This window comes from Polypterus senegalus, chromosome 14, assembly GCF_016835505.1.
Source record: "Polypterus senegalus isolate Bchr_013 chromosome 14, ASM1683550v1, whole genome shotgun sequence".
NCBI lineage: Eukaryota > Metazoa > Chordata > Cladistia > Polypteriformes > Polypteridae > Polypterus > Polypterus senegalus.
Window position 1 is genome coordinate 100,114,229 of NC_053167.1, and position 21,783 is coordinate 100,136,011.

Consider the following 21,783-nt stretch of genomic DNA (forward strand, 5'->3'; position numbering starts at 1 on the left):
GACCGTCCTGATGGTAGTAGTAGACTATTTTTGAAGTGGGTGGAGCTGTTTGCGTTAGCCGATGCAAGGGCTAACAAAATATGCTCCATCCTGAAGAATGAAATCTTCACCCGCTGGGGGGTGCCAAGAAACATCATCTCGGATCGGGGTCCGCAGTTCACAAGCTCCATATTGGATGAACTTTATGCAGCCTGGGGAGTGAAGAAAAACCTCACCACCGCTTACCATCCCCAGGCCAACATGGCGGGCGAGTGAACGGACCCTGAAGAACATGATCGCCTCCTATGTGGGTGAACGCCATCAGGACTGGGATAAATGGCTCCCCGAGCTCCGGTTTGCCCTGAACACCGCGGTGCATGAAGCCACAGGTGAGGCGCCGGCTTTGGTTGCGCTGGGCAGACAGCTTAAGGGCCCACTCGACCGACTCCTTCCCAGCACCCCTAGTCCAGAATCCACCAGTTACAATAATTTGGTTAAGGTAGAGGGTTTACGGCGGAGAATCCAAGGGAGGTTGGTGAGTTCGACATCCAGACACGCCAAACTGTATAATGCCCGGCGGAGGGAAGCGCACTTCCAGCCGGGTGATTTGGTCTGGATTAGAGCTCACCATCTCTCAGATGCCAGCAGAAAATTCTCCGCCAAGCTAGCGCCTAAATGGTTAGGTCCAGCTAAAATCATTCAACAAACAGGTCCAGTCAATTTCCAGATCCAAAGGGGTATCGGCGCTGCCTCCAAGTTAGACACCATCCATGTGGCCAACCTCAAGCCGTGCCGGCCCTCCCTTGTCCAAGGTTGGGGGGGGGGAATGTAGCGGTGCCACATAGTGTTTAAATGTCAGTGCTGTGTGTGTCTCGTTTTCATTGTCCCATTGACTGCGTTGTGTGTATCAGTTAATGTTGTCCCCGTAAAGGAGGACGGATGATGGGAGGAGTTCACAATCACTTACCTGGAAAACACCTGTATATCAATTAATCAATTACTGCCGTCACGGATTATTTAAGGAGAAGGAGGAGGCGAAAAGAGACCAGCACGAGGAGAGAGAAGGAGAACAACCAATACGCATTCACGATTACAACCTGCCTGCCGTTTCATTCCATTGCGCTATCATCCAGTTTGTATTTCATTCATCCGGACTGCCTTTCAACCTGCTTACCGCTGAAGACCCCGGGTCGAATCATCATTCGCCGCCGCCGAGGAATCACGGTGAGGTTATTCCAAACGCCGGGAAATACGAACATTACTATCGTCATTAATCAGTACCCGTATTCAGGACATTTATTTCACGTACCGGACTCAAGTTCATGATCATTCCGTTTGCCAGCCATTTGTCGTTTGTGTGGTGTGTGTCATATGTAACGTGGACAAGGGAGGGGATTTATATATATATATATTGTCGGGTTTGCTGTGGGATTGTTGGGGTGGAGGAATATTTGAGTGTACATTTGTCTTGTGGCGTGTCTTGTCCCATTTAATACATTTATTCTTGTTTCCTTTTACATTCTGCTTATTGTCTTTGCTTTTCAAACCGTCGATTGTGGGGAAAGTTAATCTGTGTAGGAGTACGGCTTGACAGGAAAAGGGTTTCTCAGTCAATTATCCAGGCCACAGGTCTTGGAGGTGTAGCTGCCGGCTGGGAATAAGGGGTCGGCCGTTACAAGTTTGCTATTGGATTGCCGCTGACGGACGGCCTTATATGGGCAGGCACTAAATTACAAACGCCAGCGGAAGCCTGTCTATGAACTTAATTTAAAGTGTAGGTTTACATCGTGCTTTGTTTTTCCGAAGTAGCAGAAATCATGAACATGGTTGTATATGTCACTCGCTCGCTTCTTATTGTTTCGCTGCCTTCTCAATTATATAATGCATGTCTTCCTGGTTTTCTATGTACTGCGTGATTACGTGGAAGGCGTGATGATGTCACACGAAACTCCGCCCCCACGGCGTTCAAGATCATCTCCATTACAGTAAATGGAGAAAAACAGCTTCCAGTTATGACCATTACGCGTAGAATTTCGATATAAAACCTGCCCAACTTTTGTAAGGAAGCTGTAAGGAATGAACCTGCCAAATTTCAGCCTTCTACCTACACGGGAAGTTTGAGAATTAGTGATGAATGAGTGAGTGAATGAGTGAGGGCTTTGCCTTTTATTAGTATAGATTCAGGGACTCATGTACTGAAGTTTCAGGGGACTGACATAAAGAATTTGAAATCCAGAGGAGCTTAGTGATTGTTAAGGTAGAGAATTCTTTAACATTTCTGAAATATAACTAAGAACTAGTGGTGTAAATGAGACACAATAACAGACTTGTCACAAAATCCTATTCTGTAGTTTTCAACAATTTATTTTGTTTTAATGAATACAAAGTACATTAAATTAATCATTCATTAATTTTCGCTCCCTGCTTTCTACCATTAAGGAGTGTTGGCCTGCTGGCGCCAATTCCAACAGTACCAGGAACATACAAGCACCAACCCAAGACAAGCCACCAATGTAAACTCACTACTTAAAACTTATCTTGAATATCTTTGAGCCCCAAGAGAATCCACATAATCATGGGTAGAAGGTGCAGATTCCACAAAAAGAGGGATTTGGCCAGCGATTGAGCCAGAATCCCTATAGCTCTTTAATAATTCAATGAAACCTTAATATGTGATACACAATCACTAAGACATGGAATATGTAAAGAACAAGCACATTTACAATATTTCTTTAAAAATTACAAATGGAATAAGCTATGATTTTAGGCAAAAAAAATTGCATTTTGCACTTAAAACTATTCCTGCCATTCCAAGACACCTACAATGCCAATAAGCAATCTTGTTGAATCTTTATAAACAAAAGTGGAAAAAATATTTTCCCAATCTTTACTAATAAAATATTTACAGTGAATAGCATATTATGTATTTTACTGGTCTATTCTTTGTACATATTTTCACAATAAAAAAGATGAAAATATGTGGACAGACCAGCAGGAGTGACAGAACAGCCCATAATGTAGAACCTTGTTTGGCCTTGTTTTTCCAACATAACTACCTAAAATACGGTGTACATTTTTACTGTAACACATAACGTCATTTTTTTGAAGTCTTCCAGATATGTGTTTGGTTATATGCGTAGCATTGTAATTTTTGTTGTCCTAAATTTAAAACCAAATCACCTTAAAAAGATGTTTCTTTGTTCTTTATGCATTTTTATTAATCTGTCCATGTGTAGAACCCATTTAATCCAATGTTGGTGGTATGAGAAACCAGAACTAGTTCAGGCATATTGGGCGCAAGAAAAATATCTTGGATGGGACGCCAGTTGTGCATGAGCATTTTAAGTCAATGCAACCAAGCTACATAAGAAATAACAGTCCATGACATCCTTCTGTGTGAAATATTTGTGAACTGACTAAATGCCTCAAAAGTAGACCTTTGCACTTAGTGGGAAAAAACACAACATAACACAACACAAGCCTACTTACTCCAATTTATGGATGGGTTGCCATCCCACCACAGGGCTTACTCCCACACTCACAAATAATTTCACAGGGTCGATTTAAAGTTACCAATTAATCACGTCTGATGGAAAATCTGAGTGAAGAAACGCTGACGCAGACATGAAGAGAATGTGAAAATTTAACACAGAAATGACCATTGTGGGGATTTCAAAACCCTGCTTTTAAAGCAGTAGTCCTACCCTCCTGGTTACCATAAGGAAAATAAAATTCATCACACAAAACAAAATTTAACCAAAATGTCATAATCACTCCTAAACTGTTGCGAGTGACTGGCCAGAAAGATGACAAAAAATATTTTTTTATAATTATATAAACATTTGAAAGTTTAGGATAGATATGCGCATCTACTTGTTTTCCCCACAAAGGATATGAAAAATGCTTTGTATTTAAACAAATTTAGTCAGAAAATTCAATAAAAATGTCTCAAGAACTCTTGTCCTTTCTGCAACATTATACAGAGTTAACAACTTAAAATATTTACAAAAAAACGACAAAAAATTAAACTGGACAGAGTCACAGCACCACCACCACACCATCCACAACCACTCACTAACACAGGGGAAAGAAGACTGGACTAGTCAGAGAAACCCCCACAGAGGCAAAGGAAGAACACAATTTCTAAAGTAACTGACTGGGCCAAGAGTCAGAGTCAGGAGTCTGGAATTGTGTGGCCACAGGACTTACCTCTGTGACTCTGCGGTGGCCTAAGTTAAATAACATTAATAAATAGATCAGAAGGGTTCTTTCAAACCACATATCTGTAACCATTACGGCTGGGCTGTCTCATTTAAAAAGTACCGTAACTATTGAAACACTTCTTTAAAATGTACTTATTATCGCAATTTACACAGCATATTGGGAAAACTAATAATAGAGAGGCCTTTATGTGAGCTCACTCTCTCAGTTTACAAGACCACACACCTCTAGCCTATTCATTAAGTCTTACTTTCTTTAGCAGACATATTGATTTTTCTGAACAAAAGAGCTGGTTTTCTGCATATCTTAATTGCTCTTCTAGCAAAGGTCTGATCTTAACAACTCACCACTGATTACAGACGGGGCACATCATTTGTACAACACGTGAAAGAGTGAATTTAGGGCACAGCCGTCTTACTCACAGTTACTCACTTTGTCTCTGAAGCCACTTTGGTGATTTCTTGAATATAATAAATCTGCTTTCCTTCCAGGGGATCCTGCATCTACCTAAAGATGAAGGTGCCTTGGTAAACTATAATTAACTCTATTATTAAAATGTATTTCTAACCTTAGACCATAACTAAAAATTAGTTATTTTTCATTTATTCTACTCTGTAAACAGTGACTAAGACAAGCAAATTAAACAACTCTGTTTAACATGACTTTGCCTATTTTTCTTCAACACAAGTCAAATGGTTAATGTTGTTAACATCTGGACACCACAAAAGTGTTAAGCCAGGGAAACTCAAAACCCGAACATTCAAAAACTGAGGTCCAGTGCTATCCAATGTATGAAGCCTGTCTACCTGTGGGGGTGGAAAAAAATTACAGATCCTGTCTTCAGTGTCAATAGCACCACTGTAAGGTGTTGTAATGTGTTAGCCATTACGGATGTAGTGAGAAGTCAAGCAAAATGACACATTTTATTGGCTAAGTAAAAAGATTACAATATGCAAGCTTTCGAAGCAACTTAGGCCCCTTCTTCAGGCATTTATTCCTCTTAGCCCTCTTACTCAGAGCACACACTGACACATTAGGTATATGTGAAGAAACAATCAGTGGACAGAATAACAGTTCAAACACATTCACATGTTATACCAGGATAGTTTGAAGTTGGAAAGTGACCACACCCACATGCCAGGAAATGGAAGAAACCAGAGAACCTTGGGAAAATCCACACGGGGAGAAGGAAGAACATACAACCTAGACTTAAGACAGTGAAGTGACTGGGCAAGAATTCAAACCCAGAACCGTGAGGCATCATTACTAATCCTTGTGCCATCTGCGATGGTCCATGTTAGCTTCACATTCCCTTGTCGCTACCAGGGGCCACTTCAACCCATAACTGTTGATAGTCATAGATCGAGATGAGCTGGGCAAATGACGACATATCATTCAGCAAAGGGTTGGTGCACAAGTGTTAGTGCTTTTATTGAAAATCCAACAGATGAAAGTGTAAACAGTGCAGTAATTCAAAGAGTCAATCAATAAATAAATAATCCATTAAAAACAGTGACAGTCCACAAGTTAAAATCACAGCAAAACCGAACACAATCATCTGGCTCTTAATTTTTCTTTCTTGGATTCCAGACGAGCCAATACTACTCCATCTCCATCTCCCTGACTCACCAAATAACTTGATTAGCCAGTGGAGACTTCAGCAGCCATGGCCCTCTCCACTGACCCCCGTCTTTGCTGCCTCAATTTCTGCTGGCCAGAAATCTCAGGGTCACTTGTCCTCCTGGCTTCCTTCTCACTCCCCTGGCACACCTTGAATCCCTGTGAAGGACTCCACTGCGATTGCACCAGTTCCTCTTAGAATAATCAGCAGGGATGATCCACCCTAGAATGCTGACCCTTTGCTCCTCAGCGAGGCTCCTTTTCACTCACTCAGAGCTGGCTCATCCAGCTTCACCACCCAACACTGCTCTCACGGCTCTCTGTTTCCTTCCTTTTCTTTCTGTCTAATTTTTCTCTGATAATCCCCATTCTCTGCTGTGCAGGCTCTTTTATATGGCCTTATTGGGTACAGGTGTGATATACCTTCGCCTCCGAGGTGTGAATGAAGCACTGGACTGAACTGTTTGCATTTGCACATAGGTGCATGATCAGCCAAGCACACCAACCAACCCTAGAGTGAAGCGTGCTTGCACATGGTCATGGTCGTGATAATTAATATTAAAACCACACTTCACCACGGACCTCTCAGAACACCAACTGCAAGTTATTCAGTATATATAAGTAATCGAAACATTTGAAGGATGAACCTTTGCAAGTGTACTAAAATATAGGAATGAGACTATAAACACTAGAAATCTTCTTTCAGAACCAAGATGGAGGATGTTGAAAACTACAAAATCAAGTTAGTGCTATCACCAAGTTTCTAATGCTAGGAAACAAATATGCTCTTTAAATCCTAGGCAATGTCTCCCCTTCATATGTTACAAACAAGGACAGACATCCAGGGTTTGTTCTTAGCTTGCACTTGATGCTACCAGGACTGAGTCTCACCTCTCATGGTCATGAATTGGATTATATGGGTTTGGGATTGTTTTAGAGATCTATATACTGCAAATATGTATACATACAAACATAAATGTGTATACAGTATATTCAACATGTAGCACATTAAACTACCATTACCAATTAACAATTCAATTATTAACAATTGTATACTGTACTAGAAGCACAATAATCTCAAAAAAGATTACAAAAAACAAAAACAACAGCAAAAAAAAAAAAATAAATCATCACATGCAGACTCATATAAAGTGAAGCACATTATATTTTCAGGTGTTATTTGACACATTACAATATTCTTTTTCTCATTAGGAGTAGCTATGACATCAAGACTGAATCTTCTACTTCTTATCATTTAAATCCAGTAACTCTGTATGACTGTGTTTAACTACCACCTAGTGGTTATTTCTCATATAGCAATGGGTTGTCTAACATTTAATACCATTTACAATCGGAAAGAAGGCTTATAGATTTGGATAATTAATTTTAATTGGAATTATGGCAGGGACACAATTCAGTAAACTGTTGAATAGGATAAAAGTTAAGGTATTGATTTTCCTAAGACACTGTCAGCTTTGCAAGCTGTCTTGCAGCTTTGAAAAAAATAAATAAAATAAAAACTTTGAACATGCAGGTTAAATAACAGTGGTGCTTTATGAAAGTTTTTTGGAATTTCACATTACATAAAGTGCTTGGTTTCTGTCATTCATTCTGCAAGAAAAAAAAGAATAAGCACATTCTAGAGAGGAGTTGATCCACAACTCACTCAAGTGAGTCTGTGAATTACCAACTGCCACATCAGTATAGGTTTTGAAAATAATTTTTACTGTTGGTGTCTTTACAGACTTTGGGGTGCATAATTGAAACCAGCCTATGAAAAAAATGATTACCTGCTTGGAAGCTACCAGAAAAGATTTAAAAACACTTTTAATCATTCCACATTGCAAACTTTACACCATGAACAGCAAACACATACCAAAAAAGTTAGCAGAGTTGATAATCTGCTTTTGTATAAATTACTGCATTTAACAGAGTAAGAATTGTGAAAATATTTTTGGTTGTCTATGTCTAACAAGATGTGCATACAGTACAAAATAAGGCTTACTTGATTCATTATTTACAGTAAAAAAAAAATATATATATTTTTTTTGCCAATCAGCATTTTAATCCCTGAAGATTAAGCTTTCTTTGTGCCACCAGATAAAGTATTATAAAAAAAAAAGAATAGTATCATTTGTCTATAAAATTGTTATAAGTACACCTCTGCATAACACTGTATCCTTATTAACGTATAAGAGAATAAAAAAAGAAAGAAATATGGACCAATTTACAACAAAGAATAGCTTTATTAAATGTAACAGAAAAGATTTAAAGTGCATTCTAAATTCAAAAAAAATTTAAAAGAAAAATAAAAAAGCATGTTCCCCGAGGTCAAACGCGACCCCCTTGACCGAGCCACGGGGGCGCGCCCCACTATTTGAGAAACACTGGGTTAAAGGAAGTTTTTTTGTGCTTTATGAAGAAATGCGAAAATTTCCGCGCAAGTTTTTTAATTACTGTCGGATGTCGGTTTCCACTTTTGATTGTCTGCTGCAGCTGGTGCAATGCCACATTGCACGCCGATCAACCAATATGCGACTTGGTGTTAGCCCAAGAAGAGACTACTTGTCACTTTGAGGTAAGGAAACAGTAGTCGAGTGTGCGCTTACACGGTGTTATGCACTGAAATGCCCCCCTACATAATCGTTAATCAAAGAAGCTAAATAATCTGCCACAAGCTGTGTGGTGTCAACTGTATCACAGCACCTTTAAGCATTTTCTGGATTTTTGTCATGAAAATCTTCAAGAAAACTGACATCAGAAAGCTTTTTTAATGATCAAGTGAAAGTTTTAATGTTTATCGATTTGACAAATATATGAACTTCATATACATCATATTGTGCACACCTGTGTCTGTATTTTCTAATTTTGGATGTAAATATTTTAAATGAAGGGGCAATTTAACAAAAATAAGTTAAATATCAAAACAAAACGCAGCACTTATCTGAGAACTTGACTAAGCTGGTTTCAATTCCCTCCTGATAGTAGTCCGCATGTTCTTTTTGAATTTAGAGTGGCTTTCTCTACATACTACAGTTTCTTCCCACATCCCAAATGTTAAGATTTGGCCATCATAACATTTAAAAAGAGAATGATGCTATTATATTACCTATTTTCAACAACACAGCTGACAACAAAGGCTGCACAAAGGGCCTTGTATACTGCATTACTTGTAGCAAGACAGCCTTCTCAACCTTTATTCCTTGAAGGTCCCCCAAAGAAACACAAAAATCTGTAAGTGCCCCACAAAGCCCATGATATTAATCTTCTTGTACATTTGCTGCAATTTTGACAAAGGTGCTTGTTTTTGAACTTGCAGTTCTTAACAAAAGCATATTCGCTGCTAGTGTTATTGCACTGCTTGTGTTTTTTAAAAATATAATACAGAGTTAAGAAAACATTAAGAAATTCTGAGTGTTTTTATTAAATAAAAGTTATTTTTCTAGTGTCGATTCGTTCACCATAACGTACAATTAGTTGATATTTTTAGGGATAAATAATAACCAGTAATTACCAAAATTATAATTTGTCACTGCAGATACTTTTCCTAATGACAAAAGCTGCTCAGTACTGTTTAAAGTATTACTTATTAAATTGTGAATAAAATGATTATGCAATTCTCAGAATAAAAACGTCTAAAAAGTAATTTTTAAATGCGGACTTAGTCTACTTAGAATTTATTTTAAAACAAATTCAGAAGCTACTTTGTTATTATCTGCATTCAACACTGGTTTACATCACTAATCAGTGAAATTTAATATGAGAGAAACTACAAGAGTGGCTTTTATTCATACCTAACAACCAAACCAGGGGCAAAGACAACAAATTGTGTAGGGCAGTGGCAGCAGTCACGTATGACACAAAACTTGACAGTTTAAAAAAAAAATAAAAAAAAAAATTATATATATATATATATATATATATATATATATATATATATATATATATAAGATTTTTAAGTGACACAACTTTTTTTCAAAAATGTACTATAAAGTAAAAAATATTTTGTTTTCTTGTACTAGGTAGAAGGCTAACTTTCTCTCTTTCTTTCCTAGGTGACGAAGCGTAAGCGGAAGTAGAAGCAGACAATGGCCGACAGTGAGATGAATCGCGTTGCCGTCGTTGTCGAAGAATTCCAGGCACTTGACAAACAGATTCAGAAACTCCTGTCCAGACGAAGGTACCTCAGAGACTTGAAGACTCGGCTGCTGGACAAACCACACCAAACAACTGAAGTCGGCGTAACATCAACCCCACCTCGTGCCGCTCAAGTCCAAGGGCAAGTAAGCTTCACCCCCGCGCCTCGTAGGAACAACGACAACGCTGATGAAGACCTCGACGGGTTTCAGCTTTGCAGGCGGGGGTTCAAGGCTAGAACACCTCCATCAGCACAGGCGAGCATTCAAATCCAGAACCGATTCGACCCTCTCCGCGTCCCCAGTCTGCCTTCAACCCGGGTGATGTAATCGTGGTAGGTGATTCGATTGTACGAAACCTGAATATCACGTGCCCTAATCAAAATCCTTTGTTTCTTGTTTTCCGGTGCTCGAGTTCGAGATGTGATGAGGAGCGCCGACCTTCTACCAGAAGCACAAGAGGGCAATTGGATCCATCATTCTACATGCCGCGTAAGCGACATAAGGCACCGAGTCAGAGGTTCTCAAGGCTGACTTCGCAGCACTAGTTGAAGACACGAAGGAGAGACCCCATCCGTAAAAATCTTCATCTCGGGTCCACTACCTCTCGTCAGATGATCGAATGAATACTACAGTCGTCTGCTGGGTTTAAACAACTGGCTGAGAGGCTTCTCGAGAATCAAGACATCGGGTTTATAGACAACTGGGATCTTTTTTGGGAAAGGCCGCGCTTCTTCAAGCGGGATGGACTGCATCCGAATAGATTTGGCGCCGGGTCCTCTCGAAAACATCGCTAAGGTAATTCGTCTATCTTGACTGTCTACTACTTTTAACCCCTTACGTAATGCTACTGCTTTGATAGGACATAATGGCTTAACAGAGTCTTCCGTTAAAGTGCACAACATTAATAATCTAATAACAAATCTTAATGCACGTAAAAAATCTAGGCAGTGCGGCATAAACACCAATAATTTAATTGAAATTACTACTTCAGATCAACACTGCATTAAGACTATAAAAACGGATTGTAGATTACATAAAAAGTACACACAGAGCGGCGTTAACAAAAATAACTTAATTTTTGTTCCGATTACCAATAACACGCATAAAATTCAGCTCTGCCCTTCAGAAACATTAAATATGGCACTATTAAATGTTAGAGCTTTAACTAACAAGACATTTTTTATAAACGATCTTATTAGTGATAGAAAGATTGATTTTATTGCACTAAATGAAACATGGCTTAACTCAAATGGCGCGGCTGTTTTAATCGAATCTGCGCCTCCGATTACAGTTTTACTCGTGCAGACCGCCAGGGAAAAAGGGGGATTGGCAAACATTTACTCGAGCGATTAAAATGTAAAGATGTTAGTTTTGGTAAATTTAAGTCCTTTGAGTATCTCGCCGTTGTTATTCATGGAGATTCTCACGTTCTAGTATTATCCGTGTATAGACCTCCTAAATATAACGCGTCTTTCCTTGAGGAATTCTCTGACTTAATGTCAATTTTAGTTACAAACTATGACACTCTTAATAGTCGGCACTTTAACTTTCATGTCGACAATCAGTGTGACCAAAAGGTAAAGGAATTCATGAACCTCCTGGACTCTTTTGATTTGAGGCAGCTCGTTAATCAGCCTACACATAAAGCAGGTCATACGTTAGACTTAGTGATTACTAAAGGACTTAAAGTTGATATAAAGCAGGTCATTGATATGGTCTATCAGACCATTTCCTTCTACTATTTAATATAGAAATAAAGATAGAAAACACTCATGAGAAGCATTTTGTTAAAAAACGCTTCTTTGACTCATCAGCAGCTTTAAAACTTACAACTATTCTAAGCAATCAGTCCGTTTATAATGCCAACTATAATAGCGAGGATAATGTAAATAGTAAAGTGGAAAACTTTAATTCTAAAGTAAGAACTGCTGTTGACATAGTTGCACCTGAAAAGACAGTTAAAAATCTTCTAGTATTGTTATTCCATGGAAGACCCAAAGAGTGTCTGATTTAAAAAGAACATGTCGTAGAGCTGAGCGTAAATGGAGGAAAACTAAACTAACTATCCATTATGAGATATTGAAGGTTAAAATAACAGAATACAATAACACTGTCCGTCTTGAGAGGCTGCTATTTCTCTAATATTATAAATAACAATGCTAGTAATCCCAGAGTCTTATTTTCAACAATTGATCGTCTGTTAAACCCAGGTAACACAAAGGAATGCCCCAGAATACTTCCAGTGAAACCTGTGAGAACATTGCTGTATTTTTCAATCAAAAAATTAATGATATTAGAGATAACATAGTATATCTCCCCAACACTGCAGAACCTCCAAAGCCCGGTACTCCATTATAAACAAATTAAATGCTTTCACCAGGATAGATTTACCTGAATTACATAGAATAATCTCTCAACTGAAACCCTCCACTTGCGTCCTTGACCCAATACCAACCAGGTTTTTCAAAGAAATATCAGGCGTGCTAATTGACAATATTCTGGACATAGTAAATTGTCATTAGATACGGGGTCTTTCCAGACTGTCTTAAGACTGCTGTAGTTAAACCCCTGCTCAAGAAAATAATCTTGACCCCTCTGCCTTTGAAAATTTTAGACCCATCTCTAACCTGCCCTTCTTAAGTAAAATTCTAGAGAAGGCAGTCATTATGCAGTTAAATGACCACCTCAATAAACATGCTATTCTTGATAAATTTCAGTCAGGTTTCAGCACAAATCACAGCACAGAAACTGCACTCTTTAAAGTAGTAAATGACTTGCGGGTAAATGCAGACAGAGGCCATTTATCTGTTCTCTCTTAGATCTGAGTGCTGCATTTGACACCATTGATCACAATATTCTTAGAAATCGCCTTAGTCAATGGGTGGGCCTCTCTGGCAGTGTCTTAAATTGTTTTGAATCCTACCTGGCAGGAGAAAATTCTTTGTGAGTTGTGGTAATCAAATCTCAAAGACACATGATATCCGATATGGTGTTCCACAAGGCTCTATCCTGGGTCGCTGCTCTTCTCAATCTATATGCTTCCGTTAGGTCAGATTATCTCAGGTTACAACGTGAGCTACCACAGCTATGCTGATGACACACAGCTGTACTTATCAATAGCACCTGATGACTCCGACTCTCTCGATTCACTAACACAATGTCTTACTGGTATTTCTGAATGGATGAATAGTAATTTTCTCAAACTAAATAAAGAGAAAACTGAAATTTTAGTAATTGGCAATAATGGATTCAATGAGGTTATCAGAAATAAACTTGATGCATTAGGATTAAAAGTTAAGACGGAAGTAAAAATTTAGGGGTAACCGTTGACTGTAATCTGAATTTTAAATCGCATATTCATCAGACCACTAGGACAGCATTTTTCACTTAAGAAACATAGCAAAGTTAGACCTCTTATATCATTGAAAGATGCTGAGAAATTAATTCACGCTTTTGTTTTCAGTAGACTAGATTACTGTAACGCACTCCTCTCAGGACTACCCAAAAAAGACATAAATCACTTGCAACGAGTGCAGAATGCAGCTGCTAGAATCCTAACTGGGAAAAGAAAATCCAACACATTTCTCCAGTTTTGATGTCACTACACTGGTTGCCTGTGTCATTCAGGATTGACTTTAAAATACTGCTTATGGTTTATAAAGCCTTAAATAATCTCGCTCCATCTTATATATCGGAATGCCTGACACGTTATATTCCAAATCGTAACCTTAGATCTTCAAATGAGTGTCTCCTTATAATTCCAAAAGCTAAACTTAAAAGAAGTGGTGAGGCGGCCTTCTGCTGTTATGCACCTAAAATCTGGAATAGCCTGCCAATAGGAATTCGCCAGGCAAATACAGTAGAGCACTTTAAAACACTGCTGAAAACACATTACTTTAACATGGCCTTTTATAACTTCACTTTAACTTAATACTGATACTCTGTATGTTCAATTCATCATAATAACTATTCATGGTGGCTCAAAAATCCATACTGACCCCACTCTCTCTTCTGTTTCTTTTTCCGGTTTCTTTGTGGTGGCGGCCTGCGCCACCACCACCTACTCAAAGCATCATGATGCTCCAACATTGATGGACTGAAAGCCAGAAGTCTACGTGACCATCATCATCAGGTCCTTCCATGAAAACCCTAAATACAAAGAGGACTGTTTCATTTATGTTAGGTAGATTGCCCAGAGGGACTCGGCGGTCTCTTGGTCTGGAACCCTACAGATTTTATTTTTTCTCCAGCCTTTGGAGTTTTTTGTTTTTCTGTCCACCCTGGCCATCGGACCTTACTTATTCTATGTTAATTAATGTTGACCTATGTTTATTTTTTATTGTGTCTTCTATTTTTCTATTCATTTTGTAAAGCAGTTTGAGCTACATTTTTTTGTATGAATATGTGCTATATAAATAAATGTTGATTGATTGATTGATACTAAGATTTGTTGATCATATGTGACTAAAAATAAAGTTGTGGGGCGCCTATAAAATAATTAATTTAATTCAATTCAATTAAAATGCATAGATGATTTGTTAATATGAAAATTCTGAACAGCTTAATTATGTAAAGAAAATTATAAATTATATAAAAGGTAACTAAAGTATGTAGAATAATGATTACAAGAGGAGAAATGATTTTTGTAATCATTTAAGGAATCTGTCCTTTTTAATTTAATTAAATTAACTCTTTTATGGGCCCCACAATTTTATTTTAGTCATATATGACCAATAAAACCTTAATACAAGAAAAACAAAAATGTTTACTTTTTAGTGCATTTTTGAATAAAATCATGTCACTTAAAAATAATTTTTTAAATATATTTTTAAGCCAGCCTAATGCTACACAGTCCTCTGCACATTATAAAAACATTGACTTGGAAGGGAAGGTGATTTGACAGATATGACATTAGCAACAGAATCGAACCTATGATCTTAAAGTGAAACGTGACATTCATTCATGCTTATTTCTTATTTCTGAAAATCCTAACCATGATGAAACCTTACACGTGTAAAGTACGGGAAATGTGCATTTGTCAATTTGAGAATCAAACCTTCAGTCTTTTAGAATAACCCAACACTTTATCCATTTAGCCAATATCGCCAAATAACTGAAAAGAGTTTTTTGCCCAATTTGTATATAAATTATGAAAATTTGGTAAAATTAAAAAAAAAAAAAAGTTTGTTTGTGTACATTGACCTCAAACCTTCGACCATGTGATTAAATGTCCAACACACCAACCACTTGATCAATGCTGCTTCAATGTCATAGTGAGTAATTTGACAAAACTTCAATATCAATGAATCAAAATGATTTTTTTAATTAATTTGTCGACATTGGTCTTGAACCTTCGACCGTTTGATCGAAAGTCCAACATGCTAATCACTTGACCAACACTGCTAATATTTCATATATATGCATAGTGGTACCTCTGTATATGTCTGCTTTGGAATAAGTCCAACTTGATATACGTCCTGTTTGGACACGAAAAATTTTGCTTGGTATGCAACCTTTGTTTGGAATACGACTCGCGTGCTAACCTTGTTTACCTCTCTCGAGACAAAGCCACGACTGCCCATGACGTTAGTCGCCAGTTGCTAGCATTCAGTGAACAACCGCTATAACTCTCTGTGAACTTTCACGTGTGTGATATAGCGGGTCCACAGCTCCTGTCAAAGTCCAGCTTTAAAATAAATAATCACCGCGCTCGCAGATTGGTGAGGGGGCATGGTGGGTATGTGGCTGAAGGTTGTCAGGACGATTAGCGATGTGGGCGTTCCTCACCAAAGTGCACTTGTGAGGGACCTTCCGCATTCATGATCGTTCCTGGGGCTGCTTATCTTGATAAACAGAAGCGCGAGTCGGCTAGAAGGGGAGGAAAAAGAAAGAAGTTAACGTCAGCTGCAAGTAGGGCGACTCCCCTGTTGGGAAGCAGGGGGGCCCGCCAGGTAAAAAGGCACCGGGCTTCTTCTTGTTTTTTTTTAAAAACTTTGTTGTTTTTAAGAAGACTTTTTTCTATTGTTTTTAACCTCCACGTTTCACTTCTGATTTTATGGATTATTTATTGGAACTCTGGAGACTGCACTTTAATTTGAACATCTTGTTTTGTTAATTGTTTTAATAAAAGCACTTTTTCACCATCCCCTTGCTTTGTTGTTACCGATGAGGTTAGCAGTGAGGCACATTACTGACGGTGTAGGGTTCAAGGGCTCCCCGGCAGCAGATGGGAGCATACAGCAAACCTGCATCGTCACAATGTGATTTTGTGTTTTTTTCATGTAAATTTAAATTGATTGTTGAAAAGTATGAAGGTGGCATGCGTATCCAGGACATGGCTGTTGTATACCGTTTGCCGAGAACGACGGTATCTACGATTGTGAAAAACAAAGATGTTATTAAAAAGTAAAGTGAGGTAAAATTTTCATTTATTTCATCTAATTGCTTTTGTATTTATGTATTTTAGTATTAAGCAGTGTTTAAATTATTTTATACAACCCCATCAATGTATAATATGCCAACAGCAATAGGATTTTTTTTTTCATGGGAATGGATTAATCATTTTCCCATTATTTCTTATGGGAAAAATTTGTTTGGTATAAGTCAAAGGGTCTGGAACGAATTAAGGACGTATACCGAGGTTCCACTGTATGTATATATATATATAGGGACCCATTACAAAAAAAATTTGTGTAAAGACCTGACACAGCAGCGTGAGGCACACATTCAGCACAGCCACGCAGAGGGTGCACCCCCGAGCCAGCACACCGAAGCGCGCACACTTGGCAGGGAGTCGTAGGAGGACCACCAAGAAGCTCCTAAGGACGCCACGCTGATGGGGAAGAAGAAATCCAAGCGGACTCAGAAGTCAGCCGCCAGACGCCGACACGCTGGCCAGAACCACGACGTGCAGCAGGATGTAGGTGATGGGCCCAGGGATGATGAGAAAACAGAATAACATTCCCTGGGGCCATCTGCCTACCTCCTAATTGCCGAGGGGGGGAATACCCATTGGTGGCCGGACAGCGTGTGTTCGTGGCGTGATGGCGGAGACAGCTCTGGGGACAGTGAGGCTGGCCTGGGTCTTTCCTTCGGCCCACTACATCAGTCGTAGGATGAGAGCCCGGATGAGCTTCCCGGTGTTCCCGGTGGAGTAGTAGTAGTTCCTCCCCAAGGCAGGTAAGGGGGTGGAGGATGTATGTCGATCCCCGCCAATAAAAGCTCAGAGGCAGGGATGATGAACCTTCACCCCGATCCCGAAGAACACCCGAAGAGGCCTGCGGGGAACGCGCAGGGCCTTGATGGCATGCGGTCAGCAGGAGAGCACGAGGTGAGTCCGAGTCCACCGCTGACCGAAGAAACTAACCTGTTTCAGGCTGCACGAGAGGTGGGGGGCATCCTCCTACCCCTGCAGTCCCTCTTTCAGGTTTTTCAGGCTCTGCAAGGGTTAAAGGAAGGGCTGGAAAGGAAGCTTTGCTCGGCTGGTTTCTCCAGCCTGAACAATGCAGCGGTACAGGTGACGCCTGTGCCATACAGGAGAAGGGAGGGCTGAGCGAAGAGGCTGCGGTACTGATTGGTTCTCCGAGCCAAGCAGCCATGCCTCCAACACAGGACGCCGCAGTGATGACTTAGTGCGAGGCTAGGGCAGGGCTGACAGAGAAGTGTGCATGCCGGTGGATGCCAGCTGTTAGTCCAAGTCAATCCACATGCCGGAATCAGTCTCGCGGGCATCCAAAGGGTCGCAGAAGGCACAGGGTCGTTCTTTTTCCCCATGTGGACCCAAACCGTCGGTGTGCCCCAGAGGAAGAGGAGAACCTGGGAAAGGAGAACGGGGTTCAACTAAGGGTGGAGCACTGTGGCCGCCGGCCAGGGATCATGCCTGGCCTGAGACGCCACTGCAGCTTATCTTCAGGGGGAGCAAGTATGGGAATCCCAGTATCTCCCCCCTGGACGCTAGATGGCAGCCTCCCTGGGTTGCAGCGGTGCCTTGGACTCCCGCATGGTTTCATGGGGGTTGGAGTGTTGTGCAGCCCTGTTGGGTTCCGCAGGCACCACCAGGGGGTGCTGCAGCAGGAGCTGCTGGACCCTTCTTGGCAATGGTTTCACCACACCCAGAAGTGCAGCCGGATGTCGGCAATCAAGCACCTGGAGCACTTCTGGGTGCCCAAAAAAAGGAGCCAGCAACCACCACTCAGCGGCCAGAGTCAGGTGGAGGAGGACGAGGTTGCCTAGGAGGAGTGGTGGTGGTGCAGGAGAAGAAAGTTTGTGGTGTGTTGGTGCTTTGGGGTCTGTGTTGTGGCTGGGGGACACGGGGAAGATGTGCCCTCCAGCTGAAGAAAAATAAGAGCTTATTTATTTTATACGTACCTCCAGTGTGAAGCGCCTTTTTACAATATATATATATGTGTGTGCGTGTGTATTCGCACAAAAATATAATATAAGGAAATGACGAATTTAAATTTGACATACAGATCCCAGGTCAAAACTGAGGAAATGTTGCATTGTCACCGGAGGTCAGCATGAATGCAAAGTTTGAAGGAAATTGGTTCAGTTGAAGTGGGTAAAAAATTGATTGTAAAATTTGACCCAGACAAACAGAGGGGGCAAGTGGAATAAAATTGTGTAAATAAAAACTGAGTGGCGTGGAAACAGTGGCACAAGTCGAGTTGCATCTCCTGCATGAAACTGTCATGTCTTTAGCACCACAGTAAAACACAAAATTTCTTTATGGCAGTGTGGTATGTTAGCATCTTTTCTCTTTTACTTGCTGTGTCACCATGAGTAGCCTGTTCCCATTCAAACTACAGGTTAGTAGCTCTAAGACACTATGCAACCTAGATAAATGCAAGCAGGCAATATAATGCCAGCTGTAAATGTAATCCTTTTAAATTATATTTGGAAATAATCTATACATAAAACGAATGAAGAGGGCATTTCAGCAAACTAACAGTCATTGTGAGCAGTATGTAAAATATTTTGAATACTAATGAAGATATCTGCACCAAAAAAATAAATATGACACCACTGCTGGCACTTAATTTCTAGTGATTTGAGTATTTTGCTGTTATTTGATCATTATTTCCAATCTTCTTGTGGCTCCCGAGAAGTTCAGTAAGGCCCCATAACGGGCTACAATCCACTGACCTAAATAACTATAGGCATAAACCATTGTTCATCAGCCTAAGGAAACACAAGAGTCACACACACACATGCACACACTGTCAGTTTTATTGCCCAGTATGCGTATGTGTGAGGTTGTGTATGATTGTGCCCTGCAATGGCCTAGCACATAACCTAGGACTGGTTTCTGCTTTATAACCAGTAGTGATGGAATAGGCTGGAGCCAGTAGCCCTAAACTGGAATACATGGATTAACTAATGAATGTGTGGATTACTTATTAATTTGTTTCTTTTCCAATAATCATTCATTCACTTTCAAATTTACAGTCTCTGGTTGCCACAGGCACCAATATTTCAGCAATATGGTTGCATTTTTCTGCATAAAAACCCATTTAAGAAGCATGGATTTATTCCATGCAAAGAACCAATGTATGGATACTTATGACTATGGTGACTAGCACAAATACGTCCATCTGTTATTTTTATTTACACAGTCTAACCAATTACTAGAATGTAGCTAGTTTTGATTTAATTGAAGAGAAATACCAATTAATAAGGAAGACTGCATCATAAAGCAAAAGAACTCAGCAAAAGAATGAGTGATAACGATATTTTGTGATGGCCAATTTAATGAGGCACAACTCTCAAACATTAAATGCTGTGGCACTTGTTCTACAGACTTGATTAAATGCAGCTAGGAGATTAAAAACCATCACATCTAGAGACAGCTATTCATACAGTTAGGTGAAGTGACTTGCACATGAGCACAAGCTGATCTAAAGTTGTGATCTGAACCTAAAGATCTGTAGTGTTTACATCACATTACCAGCTAACTAGCATATTATATTCCATCAGAACGGCAGTTCTAATTCTTAAGGTTATAAAGTCAACAAAAATAAAAACACACAGGAGCTTTTTGGCAGAAGACAAGTTCATTTACTATTTAAAAACACACAGTGCAGTAAGTATTTTTCACTACTAATTAATGGTATACTGTGCTTGAATCAATGTTCGGCTACTGCAAAGCCTTATTTATATTTGTAAGTCGGATAATGAAGTATCACATGTGTAAAATGAAGATAACCACAATTGTGTTTTGTTCTTTTCTGAGTTTTTTCTTTTTCTTCATTCACATGCCTCTATAAAAAACTATAAAGTACAAGATGCCATCTGGTGGAACTTTATTTTTTCCCCTCTTGGTTTACTTTTCATTTTTATTATGGAAAGAAATTTGTGACAACAGCAAATTATATCCGTATTACAGTATCAGTGAAGATTTTACTTCTGCATAATATAGTAAATACTAGGTGATGAGATCCCAGAGGAAAAATGCACTTGTGATCTGATCTGACTGAACTACGAACTCGGTTAAGTCCTCTTACATAGACAGTCATTCTTATGGCTAATTTAATATCTTTGTTGATATTCCCGAGTATTGTTATGATTTTTGTTCTTGGTCACCTGCTAGCCTTTAATGTGTTTTTATATTATTTTTATTCCTGCTTGTTCTTTTTCTGAATCTAATTCAGAACTTTGCATTTCATATATTAAACTGTTACTTTGAGCTTAACACATGATAATAGTTTGCATCAACTGTTACAAATTTGATCTTTTTCTGTGCTATTATTTCTTTTGTTCCCAGTGAACTACTTATAAAGTGCTTTGAACATGGGAAATGCACTATAAATAAGATGCATTATTAGTATTAAGTCAATATAGCAGCAGCAGTTAAAAAAAAAAAAAAATAAATCCAAACTTACCACATCCCTGTCTGCCTTTTTGTTGGCCAGGGTATTGCTTTTGGATTCATATTCGGCCTGAATATTGTCCCTTCTTCTTAATACTGCCTGAAAACTGAAAACTTGTTAAAATGGTGAAATGCAAACCAGTAAATTAGTTACCAGCAAAATCAAAGCATGATACTTCACAGAAAAGGATTGGAATCTGAACTCTCAATTTAAATACAAATCTTTACAGGTTAACCGTGGAAAATTTATCTTTCACTATTGACAACGTCTGATGTAACCCAACATGACACCAAAAAACACATTCTACAATTAAAATAAATGAAGGAAAAAAAAATCTTGACTCCCTGGTCCTGATTAAATGCAGTTGGTACACAATAAGAGATTCTGGCAACAGGCATCTCAGTTTGGTGTAGAAGTGTACTTTATTGGTATCCTCAGTTTAATTTGTACCTTATGCATTATCTTGACCTGTACCATTTGAACTTCTCAATTATGTTGAAAATATATTTGCCACAAAGATGTCACTAAAGAAAACCTCTTCAATTGTAGGATCTACAAGAAGACACCAATAACAGTAGGATGCATCTCAGTCACTGTTAGAGGTCTGAATAGAAGTGCAGATGATAAACAAATAAGAGCTCATAACGCTAGTGATTAAGGAGTGATAAAGAAGGGATTACACGTGATACAAGAAAACTACAGTAAGAAACACTGACGATATTAAGTTGTTCAAAAAGTGGTGTTAATGTCTACTTTAAAATATCTAGCATAATGGAAAGGTGTGGCCTATTGGATGAAAAGGTACACTTTGTAACTGTTGAAGTGTTAAACAGAGATCTTGTTAAGCTGCAGTTCTAGATTCTGAGACAAAAAAAAAAAACAATGTGTCCGGTAGTGAGATGGCTAATTTTTTATTTACACCTGTGCTAGATGTTAAACAGTGCCTGCTTTTATTT

At 39.1% G+C, this 21,783-nt stretch overlaps 1 protein-coding gene across 2 annotated transcripts in view; it reads right to left on the reverse strand.

The window, feature by feature from the left end:
• The window catches only part of snx7 (sorting nexin 7), a 156,756-nt gene that overhangs the window by 100,355 nt on the left and 34,618 nt on the right, over nucleotides 1–21,783 (reverse strand). Inside the window, exon 7 of one of the 2 annotated variants that reach the window (XM_039734725.1) lies at nucleotides 20,840–20,926. The exons of the other annotated variant lie outside the window; for it this stretch is intronic. Coding sequence (XP_039590659.1) covers nucleotides 20,840–20,926 — 87 coding nt within the window. The remainder of the gene's footprint in view (nucleotides 1–20,839; nucleotides 20,927–21,783) is intronic. 2 annotated transcript variants of the gene reach the window in all.